This window comes from Rattus norvegicus, chromosome 13, assembly GCF_036323735.1.
Source record: "Rattus norvegicus strain BN/NHsdMcwi chromosome 13, GRCr8, whole genome shotgun sequence".
Taxonomy (NCBI): domain Eukaryota; kingdom Metazoa; phylum Chordata; class Mammalia; order Rodentia; family Muridae; genus Rattus; species Rattus norvegicus.
This window is the reverse complement of record NC_086031.1, coordinates 75224339-75243358: the sequence shown is the minus strand read 5'-3', so window position 1 is coordinate 75243358 and position 19020 is coordinate 75224339. Positions and strand designations below refer to the sequence as shown.

General features: G+C 39.3%; 1 protein-coding gene across 11 annotated transcripts in view; it reads left to right on the top strand.

The window, feature by feature from the left end:
• The window catches only part of Rabgap1l (RAB GTPase activating protein 1-like), a 595699-nt gene that overhangs the window by 349882 nt on the left and 226797 nt on the right, over nt 1-19020 (top strand). For all 11 annotated transcript variants that reach the window (XM_006250105.5, NM_001401442.1, XM_006250106.5 and 8 more), the window contains 1 exon segment: nt 5238-5351. In XM_006250105.5, coding sequence (XP_006250167.1) covers nt 5238-5351 — 114 coding nt within the window.

Here is a 19020-nt window from a genome sequence, read left to right as displayed (position 1 = left end):
TACAAATTTCTTTGTAATGTAATTTTCTATTCTTAGATAAGTAACAACTTATGTCAATGGAAATGTATTGTTATAAAATGAAAATTAGGAATTATAGAAGTTGATTTGGTATAAAAATCAATTGCTTGTTTCAAAACCCATATTCCTGGATGCAAGATGGTTGACTGTGACCTAGTTTCCAGACATATACATATACATATACATATACATATACATATACATATACATATACATATACATATACATATACATATACAGTGCCTCATTTGCATCCTCCAGGAGCTTCCTTCTGAGCCTCCTGCCCTGGAGACACCATGCAGACTTTCCTAGACCCTCTGCTTCCCTCACACACTTCTGCAATGCTTTCTTGCTCATTAACACATTAAATCTAATTAAATACAATTGTAAATGACAAGTCTTATAGGTATATACATATCTATAGATAATTAGGAGTACGTGTAATTAGGAGTATATTATTCAAATATATAAATTGAAGCATTTGTAAAAATTATCTAGATTATATTTTAGAAGTTTTTGAGGTAATGTTAATCCAGAAAAGTGGAATTTTTTGGTTTGCTGAAGACATTTTGCAAACAAGATGGTCACAGAATGCTTTAAAACATTAAGCTATTGGAAACCTGGAAAGGTAATAACAATTGAAATGTAAATAAGAAATAACCAATTTAGTAAAGATGGAGAAAAGGAAAAAAAACCATTAAGCTGTGTCATCCCATAGACTTTAAAGGAACAATTTGATAAATCATAATTCAATAAAATAATAATATAAAGCTGAAGATGTTTTTCTTCATTCTAAAAGTATATTTTCTGCTGATAGAGGCTCAACATCACCTTGTTTCTCATTTGTGTCTTGAACTTGGAATCATGACTTCAGAGCACCCCAGAGAATGAATGCAGTGCTGAGTACCGCCTTAGCGTCTTTGACTTGTGTGTCTAGAGTCTAGAGTAATCCCAGATGTCCGTTAGCACTCTCTGTGCACTGCAGGGCTTCCACATCTGCAGTGCTCTAGTCTTAGGAGGCACTTTGTTCTAGTCCCATGCTTTGACGGGTCTGTAAGTCCACTTCCTCCACAACTTCTTGTCCTTTCTTTTTTCTATTTTATTTTATTTTATTTTTGAGACAGGTTGCAATTATGTATTTCTGGCTGTTCTAGTACTCAGTGTGTAGACCAGTCTGGCCTTCAACTCACAGAGGTCTGCCTACCTCCTGAGTGCTGGGACTAAAGGTGTATGCTGCTACACCTGTCTGGCTTTAGTTTTTATAATTGCCACATTCCCTTAAGAGATTTTTTTTTGATTTGTTGGGAGAGAAAGGGAGAGAGAGGAAGGGAGGGAGGGAAGGAGGGATGGGCAGAGAGAGAAAGAGAGAGAGAGAGAGAGAGAGAGAGAGAGAGAGAGAGCGTGAGCGCACACACATACACATCCTATGTCAGGCCTTCATTCAGAGACATTAGAAAACATGCATCTGTTGTTTGCGGCAAGCAACTTTTTCATAATATGATTGTTTAATTTTATCTATATATACCTGACTTATGTTTAGAAGCCTCTTCATATTTAAGAAATAAAATTGGCCATGATTTAGGACTTTTGCTACTGTTGTTGCTTGTGATTTTAGCAGTACATTAGAAACTAGAATACTCTTTAAACTTTCTCATTTCATCCTTGGATTTTATGTTCCAAACCTCAAGGCAGATAAATGCCACCACTGCGAACACACATCTGCTTTCAGGGACATGTGTGCATACTAGTTTGTGATGTCTTACCATGCAACAGAGAACTGAAGGAAGGTCCCTGTAGGGTAAGAATAGAAGACACATTGTAAGGTCAAAACTTTTTTAGGTCTGAACCATTTCTCTTCCTACTGGTTGTGGCTAGTGATGGTTCACACTGGCATTTTTAATAGCGCTGACAGATTGGACCGGTGCTTGTAAAGTTGGATTGAGTTTGTGGTAGATAGGAAGTGACAGCACAGCCTATGCTTTCGGGGGCACAATGGAACTAATAGGAGAAGGCCCTGTCACAGTGCTAGGAATAGGAAAAGTCAGGGTGTAGACAGCTGTTTCACACATCTGATAAGGGCATGTGTGCGAGCAGTTGTCCTCACTGTGGTGCCTTTTTAGTTCTTGGCAGCTCCAAAATTACTTTGTAAAAGATAATAGGGTGTGGTTCTTCCAAGCCCATCTCCCTAATGCTTCTTGACATTTGAGTGCTGTCTTCAAGAAGCAAGTGAGCTTTACTTTCTTTTTTTCTGGTAGGAATTATGAGAATTACAAGCATGCCAGGTAAATAGTCGGTGCTGGGTAAATATCTCATGCAATATTCTTGGTAGGAAACTCAAATTAAAGGTGATTTCAGAGTTAACAAACTCTTTATTAAATCCTGTTGGCTTGGTGTTAAAATGATATTCAACAGTCTACGTGGTACTCCTGTTGACCATTGATTTTATCTACAAGAGATTGTTTCCCCTTTGAAACAATCTTAATCTTTAATCTTAGGACTTGAAAATTTGTAAAAAAGAAAATTATTTGGAAGGCACCATATAAACATACAGTGATGCTTCAAGGGTAAGCAGTTCCTAGGGAACGTGTCTACTGATTTCCTCTAAATAGCCTGCCAAGTCCAAAGAGTTATCCTGCACGCCAGTGAGCACATGTGTAGCCCTGAAGCTGTCCACCCAAGGCAGGCAGTTTATTCATCATCTTTTCAAGTAGTTTAATAAGTAAAATCTATCTCTGTATGGAAGGAGAAACCCTTCATCAGTAAGACCCTGGGAGGTCCAAGTTTCAGTCTATGTGGTTATCAAGTTTTCATAAGCAGAATTGCACATGCTAACCAAGTGCTCCACCACTGAGATGGGATCCTTAGCTCTGCAACGGAACTTTCTATGTATCAGCAGTCTACATACCCTTTTCCAGACCTCTCTCAACTCATCAGTGTGTTAAAAATTCATTTCCTTGTCAAGTGTCAATTATTATGTATCCATTCCTTTTATTCAAACTATTTACAATATTAGAGTTCCATGTTCCTCAGCTTCAATATTCCATTCCTGTAAAGCCATCAGTATGTCCTGCACTGCCTTGTCAGATATGTGGTAGCAAATTTGGAACTTGTCATTTTGCCCTCTTTCTTTCTCTCCATGATATAAGATCTAATTACCACCCAGCAGGAAGCAGCAGCTGAAGTGAGAGAGGCAGCAGGAGCAGGTCCTGACTTACAGGCTCCTGTTGCACTTCTCAGCCACAAAGAGGAACCAGCATCATTAAAGCAACTCCCATTTAAAACATTTTCTACTTCCTGATATGAGGCGGAAAGAGGAGTTCTTCAATCTTGGAAGAAGCAAGACATTGAACAATATATTTAATGTGCAATTAGCAGCCTTTGATGCTTCTCTAAATTGTACAAAGTATTTTCATCAGTAAAATTACTCTAAGTATTCGTCCTTTTTTCTTGACATTTAAATAGAGATAACACAAATATTTCTAGGATTAAAATTAGATCAAGGTAATAATCATTTTAACACAGTTCAGAATTTTACACAATTTTCAGCTTTCATTTTCTAACATCTATAAAAACACCTCTTAAATTTATGTTTAAAACATAAACTACTATATTATAGGTTGTAGGATTCTTATTTTCAGAATAAATGAGTTTCATAATTAGCCTAGTATCTCCGTGTATGTATGAGAGGGAATGATATTCTTTAAAGGACCGTGATCAAAAGTTCATCTACCATGTTGTCCATGATTTAAAAAATAGAAAACATTATTTAGCAGATGTAAAGAAATATGTGCTTTGTTGTTATTTGAGGTATAAATTATTTGCCAGCTGTAGAAGGAGCATATCTATATCAAACCTGAAAGTACAGCTAGGCGAGGTACATGCTTCTCAGCCCAGCCCTCGGGAGATGGAGGCAGGAGAATCATGCCCAGTGCTACCATGGCTGCATGAAAGCCTGCTTGGAAAACAACCAGAGACACACCTGCTATCAGACCAGACCTAACACAAGCATATTCTGTGACCTAGCTATCAAACTTTTAGCAATTTGTCCTTGAATACGCACACACGCACGCACGCACGCACGCACGCACACACACACACACACACACACACACACACACACACACAAATTTCGAACCTGAAAAGATGCCTCGTAGTCAAAAGAGTGGCTTTTCTGGAGGATCTGAGTTCAATTCCCAACATTCATGTCTTATGGCTCTTAACTGACTCACTCTAATTCAGGGGTTCCTCTGCCTTTTACTGCCTTTGTAGACACCCTCATATGCATGACATAATTTCACAAAAACACATATATAAACACACATAAAGCACTAGTTTGGACATCTTTCTAACAACAGAAGTAGAAGTATACAAAAATATTTTTTATTAAGTGGAAAAATAGAAAAATACTAATGGAGTAATTTTTTAAATTATTATAGTATAATTGAAAACAGACATATTTCCTTTTTAAATACTGAATCTAAGAGAACAGTGTATAGTTACATGTTTTGAAAAGGATCAGTCTGTTACTGATCTTAGTAAGTGTAAGAAACATGTAATTTCTCTCTGGAAATGTGTATATACAAGTTTCTTCTCTCCCTGTCTTCTCATGCATACACATATACACATGTACACACATATACCCAGCTTTTAGATGGATGTGAGAGAACACAATTGGTGGAGGCACGGATCTAAGGAAAAACAGTGATGCTGTGTTAGAAGGAGAGAGTTTTTATTACATCATTGTGTGTGTGTGTGTGTGTGTGTGTGTGTGTGTGTGTGCGCGCGCGCGCGTGCGCTCGTGAGAGAGAGAGAGAGAGAGAGAGAGAGAGAGAGAGAGAGAGGAGAGAGAGAGAGAAAAGCATGTGAAGCTTAGAGGACTTGGGACTTGCAACAGTGGGTGTTCTCCTGCCAACATAAGGGTTTGGGGATCAAACTCAGACCATCAGATTTGGTTGCAAGTGCCTTTAGTTGCTGAGCCATCCGATGATTGATTGATTGATTGATTGATTCCTTCCTTCCTTCCTTCCCTCCCTCCCTCCCTCCCTCTTTTCCCCCTCCCTCCCTCCTTCCCCCCTCCATCATTCATTCTTTCTTTGTTTTTTTGAAAGACTATTTAGGTATACTCTTTATGTCTTTTACATTTTTATATATGTGTGTTATTTTACATAATTGAGTAGAAAGTTGTACATAAATAATCGACTGTGTTTTTTTCCTTGTAGGACTCTGCACAGGAGAGTGTTATTACTCGAGACATTCATCGTACATTTCCTGCACACGATTACTTCAAAGACACTGGAGGAGATGGTCAGGAATCTCTTTACAAGATCTGCAAGGTAGGGCTTTGCTCTCACTTTTTCTAATGCGTTGTCAGGGCTGCTTTTTAGGGACCCATCATTAGGTTGTTATATTTTGTCTCTATTTCCACGTGTCATGTGCACTGTGCTCTCTGTTTATGCACACACCGTCAGGTCCTCCACACTAAACCTAGAGGATGGCCTTCCTGTTTCCTGTTCTGAGTGAGGCACAGGACAATTTAGTTTGGCTCAACGGCTAGAAGGAAAAGAAAAGAAAGTTCTTTGAAATGAGATAATGTGAGAATTATCTCCACTTTTTGATGATAGGCAAGAATGAGAACTAGTGTAGACCGCCTGTTGAGTTCTGACAAATTCCTACATGTTTGTGTGAATCTTATTTTGAAACTCTTACCTTCCTCATCATTAGTAGACCTAGAAAAAAGCTGCCTTGTTTGTAGTTAAAAATTCTGTAGGGGAGAAGAGCCATTAACTTAGTGATTTCTCAGGTTAAGTCAGAAACAGAGTGTCACGCAATGAGCTTAAATGCTTTTCTGACTGCTGTTCCTAGAGACACATACCGTCATCTGACTATGCAGAGAAAAAAGCCAAATTTGATGACAGTACCTAAAAGATGAAGTTAGCCTTTTTAAGGAGTGCAAAGAGCCAATAGCTGTTCTCAGGTACTCACAAAGCCATTCCATTTGGTAGTTAAGAGGGTTTTTAACACTCACAGAAATGCATTGCTAACCAAGATTAGTTTTAAACTTTGGAAGTGGAAATGGCATATCTCTCAGTAAAACACTTCCTGCATGCTATGCTGTTCCTGATGTTCTTTTCTTCTTTCTCTCTTTTTATTTCCTTCCATTTTTATTAAATTGGGTATTTCTTATTTACATTTCAAATGTTATTCCCTTTCCCAGTTTCCTGTCCATCAGTCCCAAACCCCTCCCTCTCCCCTTCTCTATGGGTGTTCCCCTCCCCATCCACCCACCATGATCACCCCCACAACAATCCCCTACACTGGGGGTTCAGCCTTGGCAGGATCAAGGGCTTCCACTTCCACTGGTGCCCCAACAAGGCTGTTCTCTGCTACATGTGCAGTTGGAGCCCTGGGTCAGTCCATGTATAGTCTTTGGGTAGTGGCTTAGTCCCTGGAAGCTCTGGTTGGTTGGTATTATTGTTCTTATGGGATCCCAAGCCCCTTCAGCTCTTTCAGTCTTTTCTCTAATTCTTCCAACGGGGGTACCGTTCTCAGTTCAGTGGTTTGCTGTTGGCATTCCCATATGTATCTGACATGTTCTGGCTGTGTCTCTCAGGAGAGATCTATATCAGGCTCCTGTCAGTATGCACTTCTTTGCTTCATCCATCTTACCTAGTTTTGGTGGCGGTATGTGTATGGGCCACATGTGGGGCAGGCTCTGAATGGGCGTTCCTTCAGTCTCTGCTCTAAACTTTGCCTCCTTGTCCCCTCCTATGGATATTTTTGTTCCCCTTTTAAAGAAGGAGTAAAGCATCCACATTTTGGTCATCCTTCTTGAGTTTCATGAGGTCTGTGCATCTAGGGTAATTCGAGCATTTGGGCTAATATCCACTTATCAGTGAGTGTATACCATGTGTGTTTTTCTGTGATTGGGTTACCTCACTCAGGATGATATTTTCCAGTTCCATCCATTTGCCTCTGAATTTCATAAAGTCGTTGTTTTTGATAGCTGAGTAGTATTCCATTGTGTAGAAGTACCACATTTTCTGTATTCATTCCTCTGTTGAAGAGCATCTGGAATCTTTCCAGCTTATGGCTATTATAAATAAGGCTGCTATGACCATAGTGGAGCATGTGTCTTTGTTGTATGTTGGAGCATCTTTTGGGTACATGCCCAAGAGAGGTATAGCTGGGTCCTCAGGTTATGCAATGTCCAATTTTCTGAGGAACCTCCAGACCGATTTTCAGAGTGGTTGTACCAGCTTGCAATCCCACCAACAATGGAGGAGTCTTCCTCTTTCTCCACATCTTTGCCAGCATCTACTGTTGCCAGAGTTTTTGATCTTTGCCATTCTGACCGGTGTGATGTGGAATCTCAGAGTCATTTTGATTTGCATTTCCCTTATGACTAAAGATGTTGAACATTTCTTTAGGTGCTTCTCAGCCACTCAATATTCCTCAGCTGTGAATTCTTTGTTTAGCTCTGTACCCCATTTTTAATAGGTTTATTTGGCTCTCTGAAGTCTAACTTCATGAGTTCTTTGTATATTTTGGATATAAGCCCTCTATCAGTTGTAGAATTGGTAAAGATCTTTTCCCAATCTGTTGGTTGCTGTTTTGTCCTGATGACAGTGTCCTTTGCCTTACAGAAGCTTTGCAGTTTTATGAAATCTCATTGTCGATTCTTGATCTTTGAGCATAAGCTATTGGTGTTCTGTTCAGGAAATTTTCTCCAGTGCCCATATGTTTGAGATTCTTCCCCACCTTTTCTTCTATTAGTTTGAGTGTATCTGGTTTTATGTGATGGTCCTTGATCCACTTGGACTTTCTTTGTTTTGTGCATTTGTTGTTTTGACTATTATGCGACAGGAGGAGTTTCTTTTCTGGTCCAATCTATTTGGAGTTCTGCAGGCTTCTTGTATGTTTATGGGCATCTCTTTCTTTAGGTTAGGGAAATTTTCTTCTATGATTTTGTTGAAGATATTTACTGGTCCTTTAAGTTGGGAGTCTTCACTCTCTTCTATACCTATTATCCTTAGGTTTGAACTTCTCATTGTGTCCTGGATTTCCTGTATGTTTTGTGCTAGGAGCTTTTGCTGTTTTACATTATTTTCAACAGTTGTGTTTTTCTATGGTATCTTCTGCTCTTGAGATTCTCTCTTCCATCTCTTGTATTCTGTTGGTGATGCTCGCATCTATGACTCCTGATCTGTTCCCTAGGTTTTCTATCTCCAGGGTTGTCTCCCTTTGTGCTTTCTTTATTTTTTCTATTTCCATTTTTAACTCCTAGTTCTTTTCCTTCTCCTGATTGTTTCTTTTTTCTAGTAGTTCTTTAAGGGATTTTTGTGTTTCCTCTTTAAGGGCTTCTAGTTTTTTTTCTTGTGTTGTCCTATATTTCCTTAAGGGAGTTATTTATGACGTTATTAAAGTCCTCCATCATCATGATAAAATGTGATTTTTAAATCTAGTTCTTGCTTTTGTGGTATCTTTGCATTTCCAGTGTTAGCTTTGGTGGGCAAAGTGGGCTCTGATCATGCCCTGAGTCTTGGTTTCTGTTTCTTGGGTTCCTTCACTTGCCTCTCACCATCAGGTTGTCTCTGGTGTTAGCTTGTCTTGCTGTTTCCGATGGTGGCTTGACCCTCCTGTGAGCCTGTGTGTCAACACTCCTGTAGTCTTGTTTTCCTGTTTTCTTATGACCAGTTATGGGAACAGAGTGTTCTACTATCAGGTGTGTAGTCACTCCTGGCGACTGACTTTCAACTCTCTGTGAGGGCAGGAACCAGAAGGGCCCTGCCCCTACTACTCCTAGGTTCCTGTGCACAGAGGGCACAGAGGGCACAGATGGCACAAGGCGTTTTTCTCTTGAATCAGGAATGTGGGCACAGAGTAGTTTCCTCTGGTTTCACAGGAGTGTCTGCACCTCTGATGGTCTATCTCCTCCCCTCCTCCCACGAGATTTGGTTGCAGGGAGCTGTTGACTGGTTCAGTTCAGATCTGGGCACAGATCTGGACCTCGGGGCTCTGCAGCTGACTGCTCTTATAGTCCTGTGTCCAGAGGCACTATGCAGGTTCCTCTTGGGCCAGGGATGTGGGCAAAGGTGGGCATAAGTGGCAGTCTGTCCATCCCTGCAGTCTCAGGATTGCCCGCAGTTCTGGGTGTTCACCTCTCTCTCCCATGGGATTTGGGATCAGGGAGCTGTGGTCTGGGATCAGAGAGATTCGGGTCACAGCCAAAACCAGGAAATGCCCTGTCCCAGAGAACTTCTGCCTTTGTGTTTCCTAAGTCCTCCAAGGCAGGTCACTTGAAGCAGAAAAGTAGTCTTAGTTCTGCTCTCATGCGTGTAGTCGCTTCTGGTGGCTGGCTTTCAGCTCTCTGTGAGGGCAGCAACCAGAAGAGTCCTTGCCCCTACTACTCCTAGATCCCTGTGTGCAGGAGGCACCGGTGGTGCTAGGAGTCCGGAATGTGAGCCTCTTCTTTCTCTTGTTGTCTTCCTCTTTCCCTCTCCTTTGCTTTCTTCCATCCATCTATTTTTCTTTCCCTCCCCCTCCCCTGCTTCTCTTTCTCATTTTCCTTCCCCTCTCCATTCCCTTCTCCCCCCCTCATCCTCCCTCCTCTCTCTCCCTTCCTCCCTCCCTCCCTCCCCCCTCTCTCTTCCTCCCACCCTCCCCCCACCCCGTCCTCTAACTATTTCAGATATTTTCTATAGATTAGAGAGAAGGTTGTGGATATGTTTCAGGGGTAGGGTACCTATCTACCACAAACAGCACTCTGGCATTAATATTGAGCACTGAATTAAAACAATAAAATAAAGTAAGCAAACAAATCTATTTTAACATATCTTTCTTTTGAAATGTAAATATATATACACATAATTTAAAATATGAGGGTGTTCTAATCTTTGAAAAATCTAATTTAAAAATCTCAAATTTTAAAATCTAGTTTAAAAATTGTCAAAAATGGAGTATATTCATTATATATGTATAAAAGGGTAAAACTTTTATAATAAATTATTTGATTCAGATTCATATAAAAAGTTTAGAAAATTTTATAAAGTTTTTAAGTTGATTTAGAAGAATCTGGCTTGTGACATATGGAGTAGCAGTTCCCCCTGGCATTTAGTATATTTTCAGGCAGTCAGTGGCTTTTCCCTCACTTTTTCTCTGCTGATACTACTTTTTTCATATGACTATAACATATGGCTCTTTATTTGTTCAGTTCTGTCTTATTAGTTGGATCCATTGTAGTAAAAATAGTATTTACTTCAGTATATTATATTTAAAAGAGGAATTGATGAAAAATGGACGGGTGCAAAGATATAAGTTCACTGATGAGCACTTTTAAAATCTTGCTGTCCTTTGCTTTGTTGTGATGATAATCCAACGCTGGTCCTGTATAGAATAGTCATTAATGCATTTACATACACATTATGTAGTCGTCTTAGACATGTACATTGTACCACATAGACATGTAACCGAACTCCAGGTTCTAAGGATATTGTGTAGTATATGTTAGCAGATACACACACACACACACACACACACACACACACACACACACACACACTCACACACACACTCACACACACATTGAACCTGAAATGAATTCATGTACTCTGTGAGTATGTGTTTTCAGGAGGATATGTGTGTACGTGAAGGTCAGAAGTCTCACAGGAGTTAAATCTCTTCTTACACCATTTGAGTCCCAGGGACCAAACTCATCTGCCTAGCCTGTTGCTTACCAGAATTTGTTTTGTATTGAATTTAGTGGATGTCCTAGTCTTCTCAGTTTATAACTCTTACCCGTATCTGTATGAGCTATTCTGTGTAAACTAAAGGCTACTGGGTGTAATTTATCTGCTTTAATTTTTTTGATAGGAGAATAGTCAGCAATGTACCCTTGAGTTTTCCCTGTGTATATATCTTGTATAGAATAAACACTAATGATTCCTTGTTCTTAATGAGTTTCTTTTATAGTCTGCACAGAGTTGTTTCACTGTACCTTTACAAACCCTTCTTTTATACCAACTGTAGTTTAGTGGTAAAATGAAATAGTAATGGTACAAATCCTTGAATTGCTTCTAACTGTGAAAGAAAATGATTTACCACGTACACTGCTTTATCTTAGACATGAGCAACAGAGTTAAAGACCTTTTACAAAACACAGTGTTTCCCATAGATTAACATTTTGGGACTTTCACATTGACATGGTGTTGTGCATGTGTGAGTGCATGTGTATTACCTCGTTTCTTCGCAATAATCCTTCCTCAGTAGGTATTTCCTACAGATGGAGTATGCTCAGCCTTTAAATTGATCTGCCACTACTAGGAACAACGTTTTAATTATTGTAATCTTAGAATCCAACTCCAGACTCAAGGATATCATACTCTGACCTTGTAGTTGAAACATTTTCTGTGGCTGTAGTACATCAAGAACTGGTTTGGATCCTCACATTAGAGGAGACAGCTAAGCACTTGCCGTCAGGTTTTAATGGGCCTGTCAATTCCAGTTTCATCTCTTACATCTGTTTTCAGAGTAGGAAGAAATGGAAATGGTTCACAGCTTTCTCTGTTGTCATAAGTTTGTTTGGAGAGAGTTGTGATGATAATTTAATAGTAGAACGTAAAGATTTCTGCAAATAAAAACATATCTTTCTCCCTACCCCTGTCTTTTCTATTCAATATCATATTTTCAGAATGTCCTTCAAGAGACTGATTGTGCCTTTGAACCATGTAGCTATTTCTGATTACATACGATATAAATATGTTTTAGGTTGTGAGACAACGTGGTATGGTTTAAGCACTCAACATCAGGAGTCTCCCATAAAGTAATAACATGTCTCAGACTCGAAAAGAATAGGATAAAAACTTCAGAAAAACTTTTTTGTGAGTTAACTCCTCAGTAGTAGTAGCCTCCCAAAAGGTTCTTCTGCTTCTAATTTGCTGTGGTTCTAAAAGCTCTTTAAATTTTATTCTTTTAAATTATGGCAGATGAATGTAGGATTTAACAGTTATGCACTATGTCAGTTTCTAGCTCCAGCATTGACAGTTTACTCTAGGGTGAGGACTTTCCCTGGCTTTCTGTGTGGTGTCTGTTTTTATAGCACCACGTAAAGTTTAGATAGACTGAATTTTAGATATATGTCTCTTTCTAAGACCTAAGATCAGTCCATTGTAATAATCAGTTATAGCATTACTCACAACAGTACAGATTGACGTGACTCTGGACATTCAGCTTAGTGTGTGCATACTGCTTTTTCCGATGTTTTGATTAACACTTGTGCTTTCTGTAAAAGGAGCTACTGCTGGGAGTTTAATGAAGGAAATTGAATGTATCACAGGGAGATCAATTCTCCTGCTCATGTGTGTTAATAATTTGGTACTATAATGTATGGTGGAGAAACAAAAATAAATATAACCTATTATATTAAGTACTTTACATCAAAACACTAGTGGGCTTATTTTAAAAGCTAGAACTTTTAAGGTATTTGTTTTGATATTAACAATACGTACAGTTTTGAGAATGCAAACAATACCAATATTTGAATGAGATATGATATTGTTAATTTTGGTTTTTAGAGTCGGAGAAGGTATTTATGGTTGAAAATGAATTACTTTTCACCGAGTTAATTATATTTTAATAGAATTTTCTAGCTATTTTACGTACCACTTTTAATTAAATTCTGTTTTGGGGTGCCTGAGAGAACCTTAATTCAAATGAAAGCATTTACAACACAGGTGATAATCTGTTTGTGTAGCTTCATGTCCTAAGGGTTTCTGTGACAAGAGTTCCTAGCAGAACAAAGGGAGAGATGGTTCGGTTTTGTGTGAGAGTTTTCCACCTCTGGTCAGCTGGTTCCGTTTCCGTGAGCCTGAGCTGGGGCAGAACACTGTGGCCAAGCACAGTGAACAGAGCACAGCAGCTTGCTTTATTTCAGACTGGATAGAGAGAAGACAGGCAGGAAGTAGTCAGAGAAGGTAGGATGCAGGACATGTTTCTTGTGATCTTCTCCTTTTGTAATGCTGTACATCCTAAGGTTTACATTGCTATCAGTTCCACATGAGAAGTACTGAACATGTAAGTCTGTGGGGAACACTTCATACTCAAACTACAGTCCCACATTTGCCTAAGAGTCTCACTCTTGAAATAACCATATTTAAAGACATGGGAACCCTTTGTTTTGGAGGGAGGCACTCTTGGATCAAAGTGGACCAAAATAATTTAATTCAAAATATGTTACTGTACTTGGCTTCATAGCTTGTGCCCAAGCCAGATTCAACACACACCTTCAATAAATTAATAAACAGATAAAGGAAAATTATCCTTGTGACTATGCTGGGAAGAGGGACAAATTAGCAAACTTCCCAAGTCTGTCTTGATGGGAAGTGTTCTTGAAGTGAAATTGAAGTTTAAATAAAGAACTAAAGGTAGGAAGGATGTAACCATCTAACCAGTCCTGGCAGATGTCTCTCAATAGAGGAATGGATACAGAAAATGTGGTACATTTACCCAGTGGAGTACTACTCAGCTATCAAAAACAATGACTTCATGAAATACTTAGGCAAATAGATGGAGCTAGAAAATATCATTCTGAGTGAGGAAACCCAGTCACAAAAGAACATACATGGTATGCACTCACTGATAAGTGGATATTAGCCCCAAAACTCTGAACACCCAAGATAAAATTCACAGACCACATGAAGCTCAAGAAGAAGGATGACCAGTGTAGATGCTTTAGTCCTTATTGAAAGGGGGAACAAAATACTCAAGGGAGGAAATACGGAGACAAAGTGTGGAACAGACTGAAGGAAAGGCCATCCAAAGACTTGGGGATCCATCCCATTACAGACACCAAACCCAGACACTACTGGGGATGCCAAGAGATGCGTGCATGGTGACAGGAGCCTGATATAGCTGTCTCCTGAGAGACTCTGCCAGAGCCTGACAAAATTGGACTGTGAATGGGGTCCCTAATGGAGGAATTAGACAAAGGACTGAGGTAGCTGAGAACAACAATATCTACCAACCAGATGCCCCCAGAGCTCCCAGGGACTAAACCACCAACCAAAGAGTACACATGGAATGACCCATGGGTCTAGCCACATATGTAGAAGAGGATGGCCTTGTTGGGCATCAATGGGAGGAGAGGCCCTTGGTCCTGTGAAGGACCAATGCCCCAGTGTAGGAAATGCCAGGGCCAGGAGGTGGGAGGGAGTAGTGGGTAGGTGCAGTAGCAGCCTCATAGAAACTGGGGGACTGGGGAATGGGATAGGGGGTATCTGGAGGGGAAACCAGGAAAGGGGATAACATTTGAAATGTAAATAAAGAAAATATCCACTTAAAAAAAGTGTGGTCCTGCTCTTCACTGATCAGATAGTGTTGTTTGGGCTCTAGTTTCATCGTATAAATTGATCTGTCAGGTTGTTAGGAGTACGCGAAGTCTCTTTCCAGGAGATAAGCTCCCCCACCTGGCTGGAACCTTTTCCTTTTTCCAGTATGTGATTCCTAAGGAAATTCTCATACTGGGGGTTGGGGTGGACATTGTTTCAGTAGTCTGATTGAGAGACACAAGTGTCCCTTGAAAGTATCCGTGTTTCTGCCAGGCGAGTTAGAAGTAGAACCTTGGAGGAGTCTGCAGCCCCTTGGAGAATTAAGCAGCCTTTTAAATTCTGTGCAGATTATCTCTCTTCCTCTTGAGTTCTGGCAAGTGTCTTTGAGTTAGGACATTATTTCTGAGGTAGATCTAAATATTGGCTACTGTGGAGTCCTTTGAACCCCTGGGGCTTCCTGCTTTGCCAGCGCATCTTTAAACAGCACTCTATTAAGTATCTTCAGTAGACCCTGAGGGACAGCGGTGTATTCTCAAAGTAAATTAACTTTCCGTAGGAAAATGAATTCTTTCAAGTCGTCTTAATTTTGAGCAACACAAGCCCAATACTAGAACTCATGAAGCCTCATGGTTTAGAAAGCGCTTCTGAAATCTTATTTGACACCTACTGTTATCTATAGGGAAATAAAATTTCTAGAATTTTACAAATGATAATCAGAAAGTTGAATGAATCCTAAAAATAAATAGCCATTACATGGCCAAGATTAAAATTAATTCAGCTTAAAACTTTGTAGTGTTACTTTGATTATATATGTTTAATGAAAAATACTTATGAAAAAAGCCCCATATGTTAGGGACTGTTTCAGGCACATTTATAAACATCATATTATGCATGTCATCCACATACTAGGCTCACTTACTCAGGAAGGCTGTGTATTGGCCCTTACCATACAGATAGGAAGGACATCAACTGTCTAGCTGTTCTAGCTGATCCCAGAACCCTGTTGTTATATCCGTGAGAGTTTTCTTAGTGTTACAAGTGAATCTTAGCTTTAACGCCATAAATGAAAGTCGGAATTCTGTAAAGTAATAGTTAAATGCAAAGACAAATGCATGTATACAAATTTTGAAATCTAACAATGAAAAGGTCAACTTAGGAAAGCTGGAGTTGTGGAGAGCGAACAAGTGATTTGCAGTGCTCTTGAGAGTGCCTGATGACATTTAAGACTTTTCCAAGCGTATGGTCCTGAAACGCTTTTCTTGAAATAGCTGTCTAGTTTTTATGCAGCCCATACGTAGTCTTTCAACTGAATCGCCTGTTGAGCCATCACATTGCTACTGTAGTGCAGAAAATGTAGGGTTAAGGGAGTGACTTCAAAGGGGCGGGGCTGTGAAAGTACAACAGAGGACTTGGGTTGTGTGTATGCATGCTTTAGAAGACAGAGTTGCTGTTTGTTGAGCAAAGTAAGATTTTTTTTTTCTAAAACAGGATGGGATTAAAGAAAGTCTCCTGCAAAGATAAAGCTCACTCAGCTTCCTGTTCAGTTTTTTTTTTTTCTCTCAGTTCAGAACTGTTCCTGTGCTAGGTTGAAATGCTGTAAATGCCCTGGACAGCGAACTTAGAGTGAATTCTGTGTGGTTCAGAATCACCGGGTTTGTATCCTGGTTACTCATTGTACCCAGTTGCCAGCGTCTTTATAACTCCGCAGCCTCCTCCTTACTCAGACCTCTTCCTGCCTTCTCTCTTAGAAAGAATGAATCTGAATTGATCTCCTCCTCCTTCCCATCTGTCTGAGTCTTAGTAGCCCATGTCTTCTGCGAAAGTTGTCCTACCCACTCTCCCCAAAGGGATTCACAGATTAACCCAAAGCTGGCAAGCTTCTGTTACATGAGCACTCAAGCTAGTGAAGCTATGCTGCCTTAGGAATTTTACTGTGATATCTCATGTTCCTTCCTTAGGTTTTAAAGGAAAAACAGTTCCTGGAATACATCGAAAGAGGGTAGCTGGATGGGCATAGGGTCCTACAGCCTGTCATTTGTTTCATATAAAAGACAAGAAGTTGCTCTGTGAAATGATGCTACTGTGCTCATGGACGTCACTGTAATAATCTAGTCATGTTTACATACCCCAAGACATCATTCTGTAAAACACAAATAGACACCATGTAATTCTAGTGTGTGAATGCATCTGCATAAGTGTGTTCGTGTATATAAAAGTGTACATATATGTGTGGGTACTCAGGGTGTATGTGTGTGTACACATTTGTGCACATGCATATGAAGACCTGATGACAACCTCTGGGGTTATACTCAGGAATGCTATCCACTTCTTTCAAGATCTCACTGAGGTTATCAATTAGGCTAAACTGGTTTCCAGCAAGCCTCAGAGATCTCCCCTTGTCTGCCTCCCCAGTGTGGGGATCACAAGCATGTACTGCCAATCCTGAGATTTTTAAATGGATTCTAGAGCTTGAACTCAGGTCCTTGTGTTACAAAGCAAGCCATCTTCCAAGTTCCACAATAACATTAACCTAAAAGTTTTTTTTCAGTGAGGCCAGGGAAGATAGTAGTATATGCTTGGAATCCTTTTCCTTGGCAGGCCAAGGTAGGAGAATTGAGTTCAAGGGCCTGTTGTACATAATAAATTCCATTCCAGGCTTTCCAGAACACTTTCTCAAGATATACAAAGTAAAACAAAGCAAAAATTTATTCTTTAGACTTAAGATTATTGAAGATGATAATTTGAACACAGTATTTCTCCATTGGGGCCGGTCTTTGCAGCAAAATGTTATCTTGGGCATATTCTATTGCCTTGTTTGGTCACACTAAGTACTAATCACCTTTTGTTAATAAGGTTAATTTTACATACTTGAGCTGATGAAACAGATTGTATATTTCCTATTCTGTGGGAAGCCTGTCAGGACGACAGGGCTTAATATTTAAGAACTATATTAGGAAAGCGGGATTGTTGGGGCATATTGGAAGGGACATTAGGACACAGTGTAATTCCACCTGCACGGAAGAAGGACGGCTTGATGAAACATTGTGATTAACTAAGTACTTCTAAGGAGAGAAGATCGAAGGGATACCTAGAACTTGCCTCTGATGTCACATTTCCTCCCACAGCTTTCTTAGCATACTATGAAATGGCAGTGTGCACAAACTCCTAAAGGGCCTTAGTTCTACCGGGCCCTTCCTCCATGATGCATTTCATATTCCAAAAGTCATTGCAGGTTAAATTCCTTAAGGCCGGACTCTTGATTTTCTGTTTATAGAGAATGCCTGAGTGCTGTTCCCCTGTAGTATCCCCAAACCTTGAGTCTGAAGTCCTTACCTAGGTGCAGTGGACAATTTCCCGTAATCATGTAGCAGCTAACTTTTGTGAGGGTGGTTAAAAATGTTAAAGATGTGGTAGTCTAGGTTTTTATTTATTTTATTTTATTTCATTTTGTTTTTGAATTTACTGTTATAAATGAGTCAGTATAGTTTTAAATTATTGCCAAGGACTTCTTTTTAAATCTGTTATATAAAAAGAAGCCTACATCTAGGAATTGTGCCAGCTATGTTAGATAAGAAGTTGCTTTGTTAGTGAATATTTGTGAGTACATCTAGCCCAGTTCAGAGTATTTCATATCAGTGAACCTATTTTTAGAGTTTATGTTCATTCTCTTCTTACCAGCATATAGGACAAACTTAATAACCTTTTTAGCTAACATTTTATTACATTTGATAAATAAAATATGATGGAATTTGTATATAATTGTGCATATATTACTTAACAGTCTCAAACTTACAAGAAAGTTGCATGGGCAGAATCTTGTTTTGCTAATTATTTTGAGGGTGAATTATTAGCATGACACCTCTTTGCCCACAAATACCTTTCCTACAGGTGAGGACATTGTCCCGCAGAATCTTAACCCCACTCCCAGTCGATCACATAACACTAAAGCATAGCAACTGTTGAGCATGGTCCGTGGTTACTGGTTGTCAGGTTAGTGTGCGTGGTGCATAGAAGAGAATGAGAGTTTAAACCACACGTTTTATTTAATTCTCACTGACTGTTGGATATCTTCAGGTCTAGATCACTGTTTCCTAATTCTCTTGGTGTTACAATTTTTAAAGATTATAGGCCAGGTGCTTTTTAGATTGCCCCCAAATTCAACCTCTTCTGATGTGCTCTCGTGTTATGTTTGAGTTATAGATCTTTGACAAGAATTATACAGAAAAGATAATTTGTACCTATTTCCTCTTAAATCCTAAACAGCTTCATTTTTTTCCATTTTTTGCAATCTTCATTTTGATTATATAAATAAGGCTTGTCTATCAGGCTTATACACTATGAATTGTTTCTCTTTTATTTCTTATACTTAATAGGTATTTTGTTGAGTTGCTGTGTATATTTACTATTTTGAATCTTTTTTATATATTCACTCATTTGTTGTTATAACCATGTGTGATTAAGGATTATTTCTCTCAAAATAATATTTTTGTTAATTCTTTAATAATTCCACACATGCACTCAATATATTTCATTCATATCTTCTCTCTACTGCTCTCTCTGCCTCCTCCAAGCCCTGCCTCTACTCCTCCCTTCCCAACTTTTGTTCAACTCCCCCTTTTCAAAATAACCCACCAATTTATTGGGGTCCTTTTTACTAGGTCCAGTTTACTGGGATCCTTAT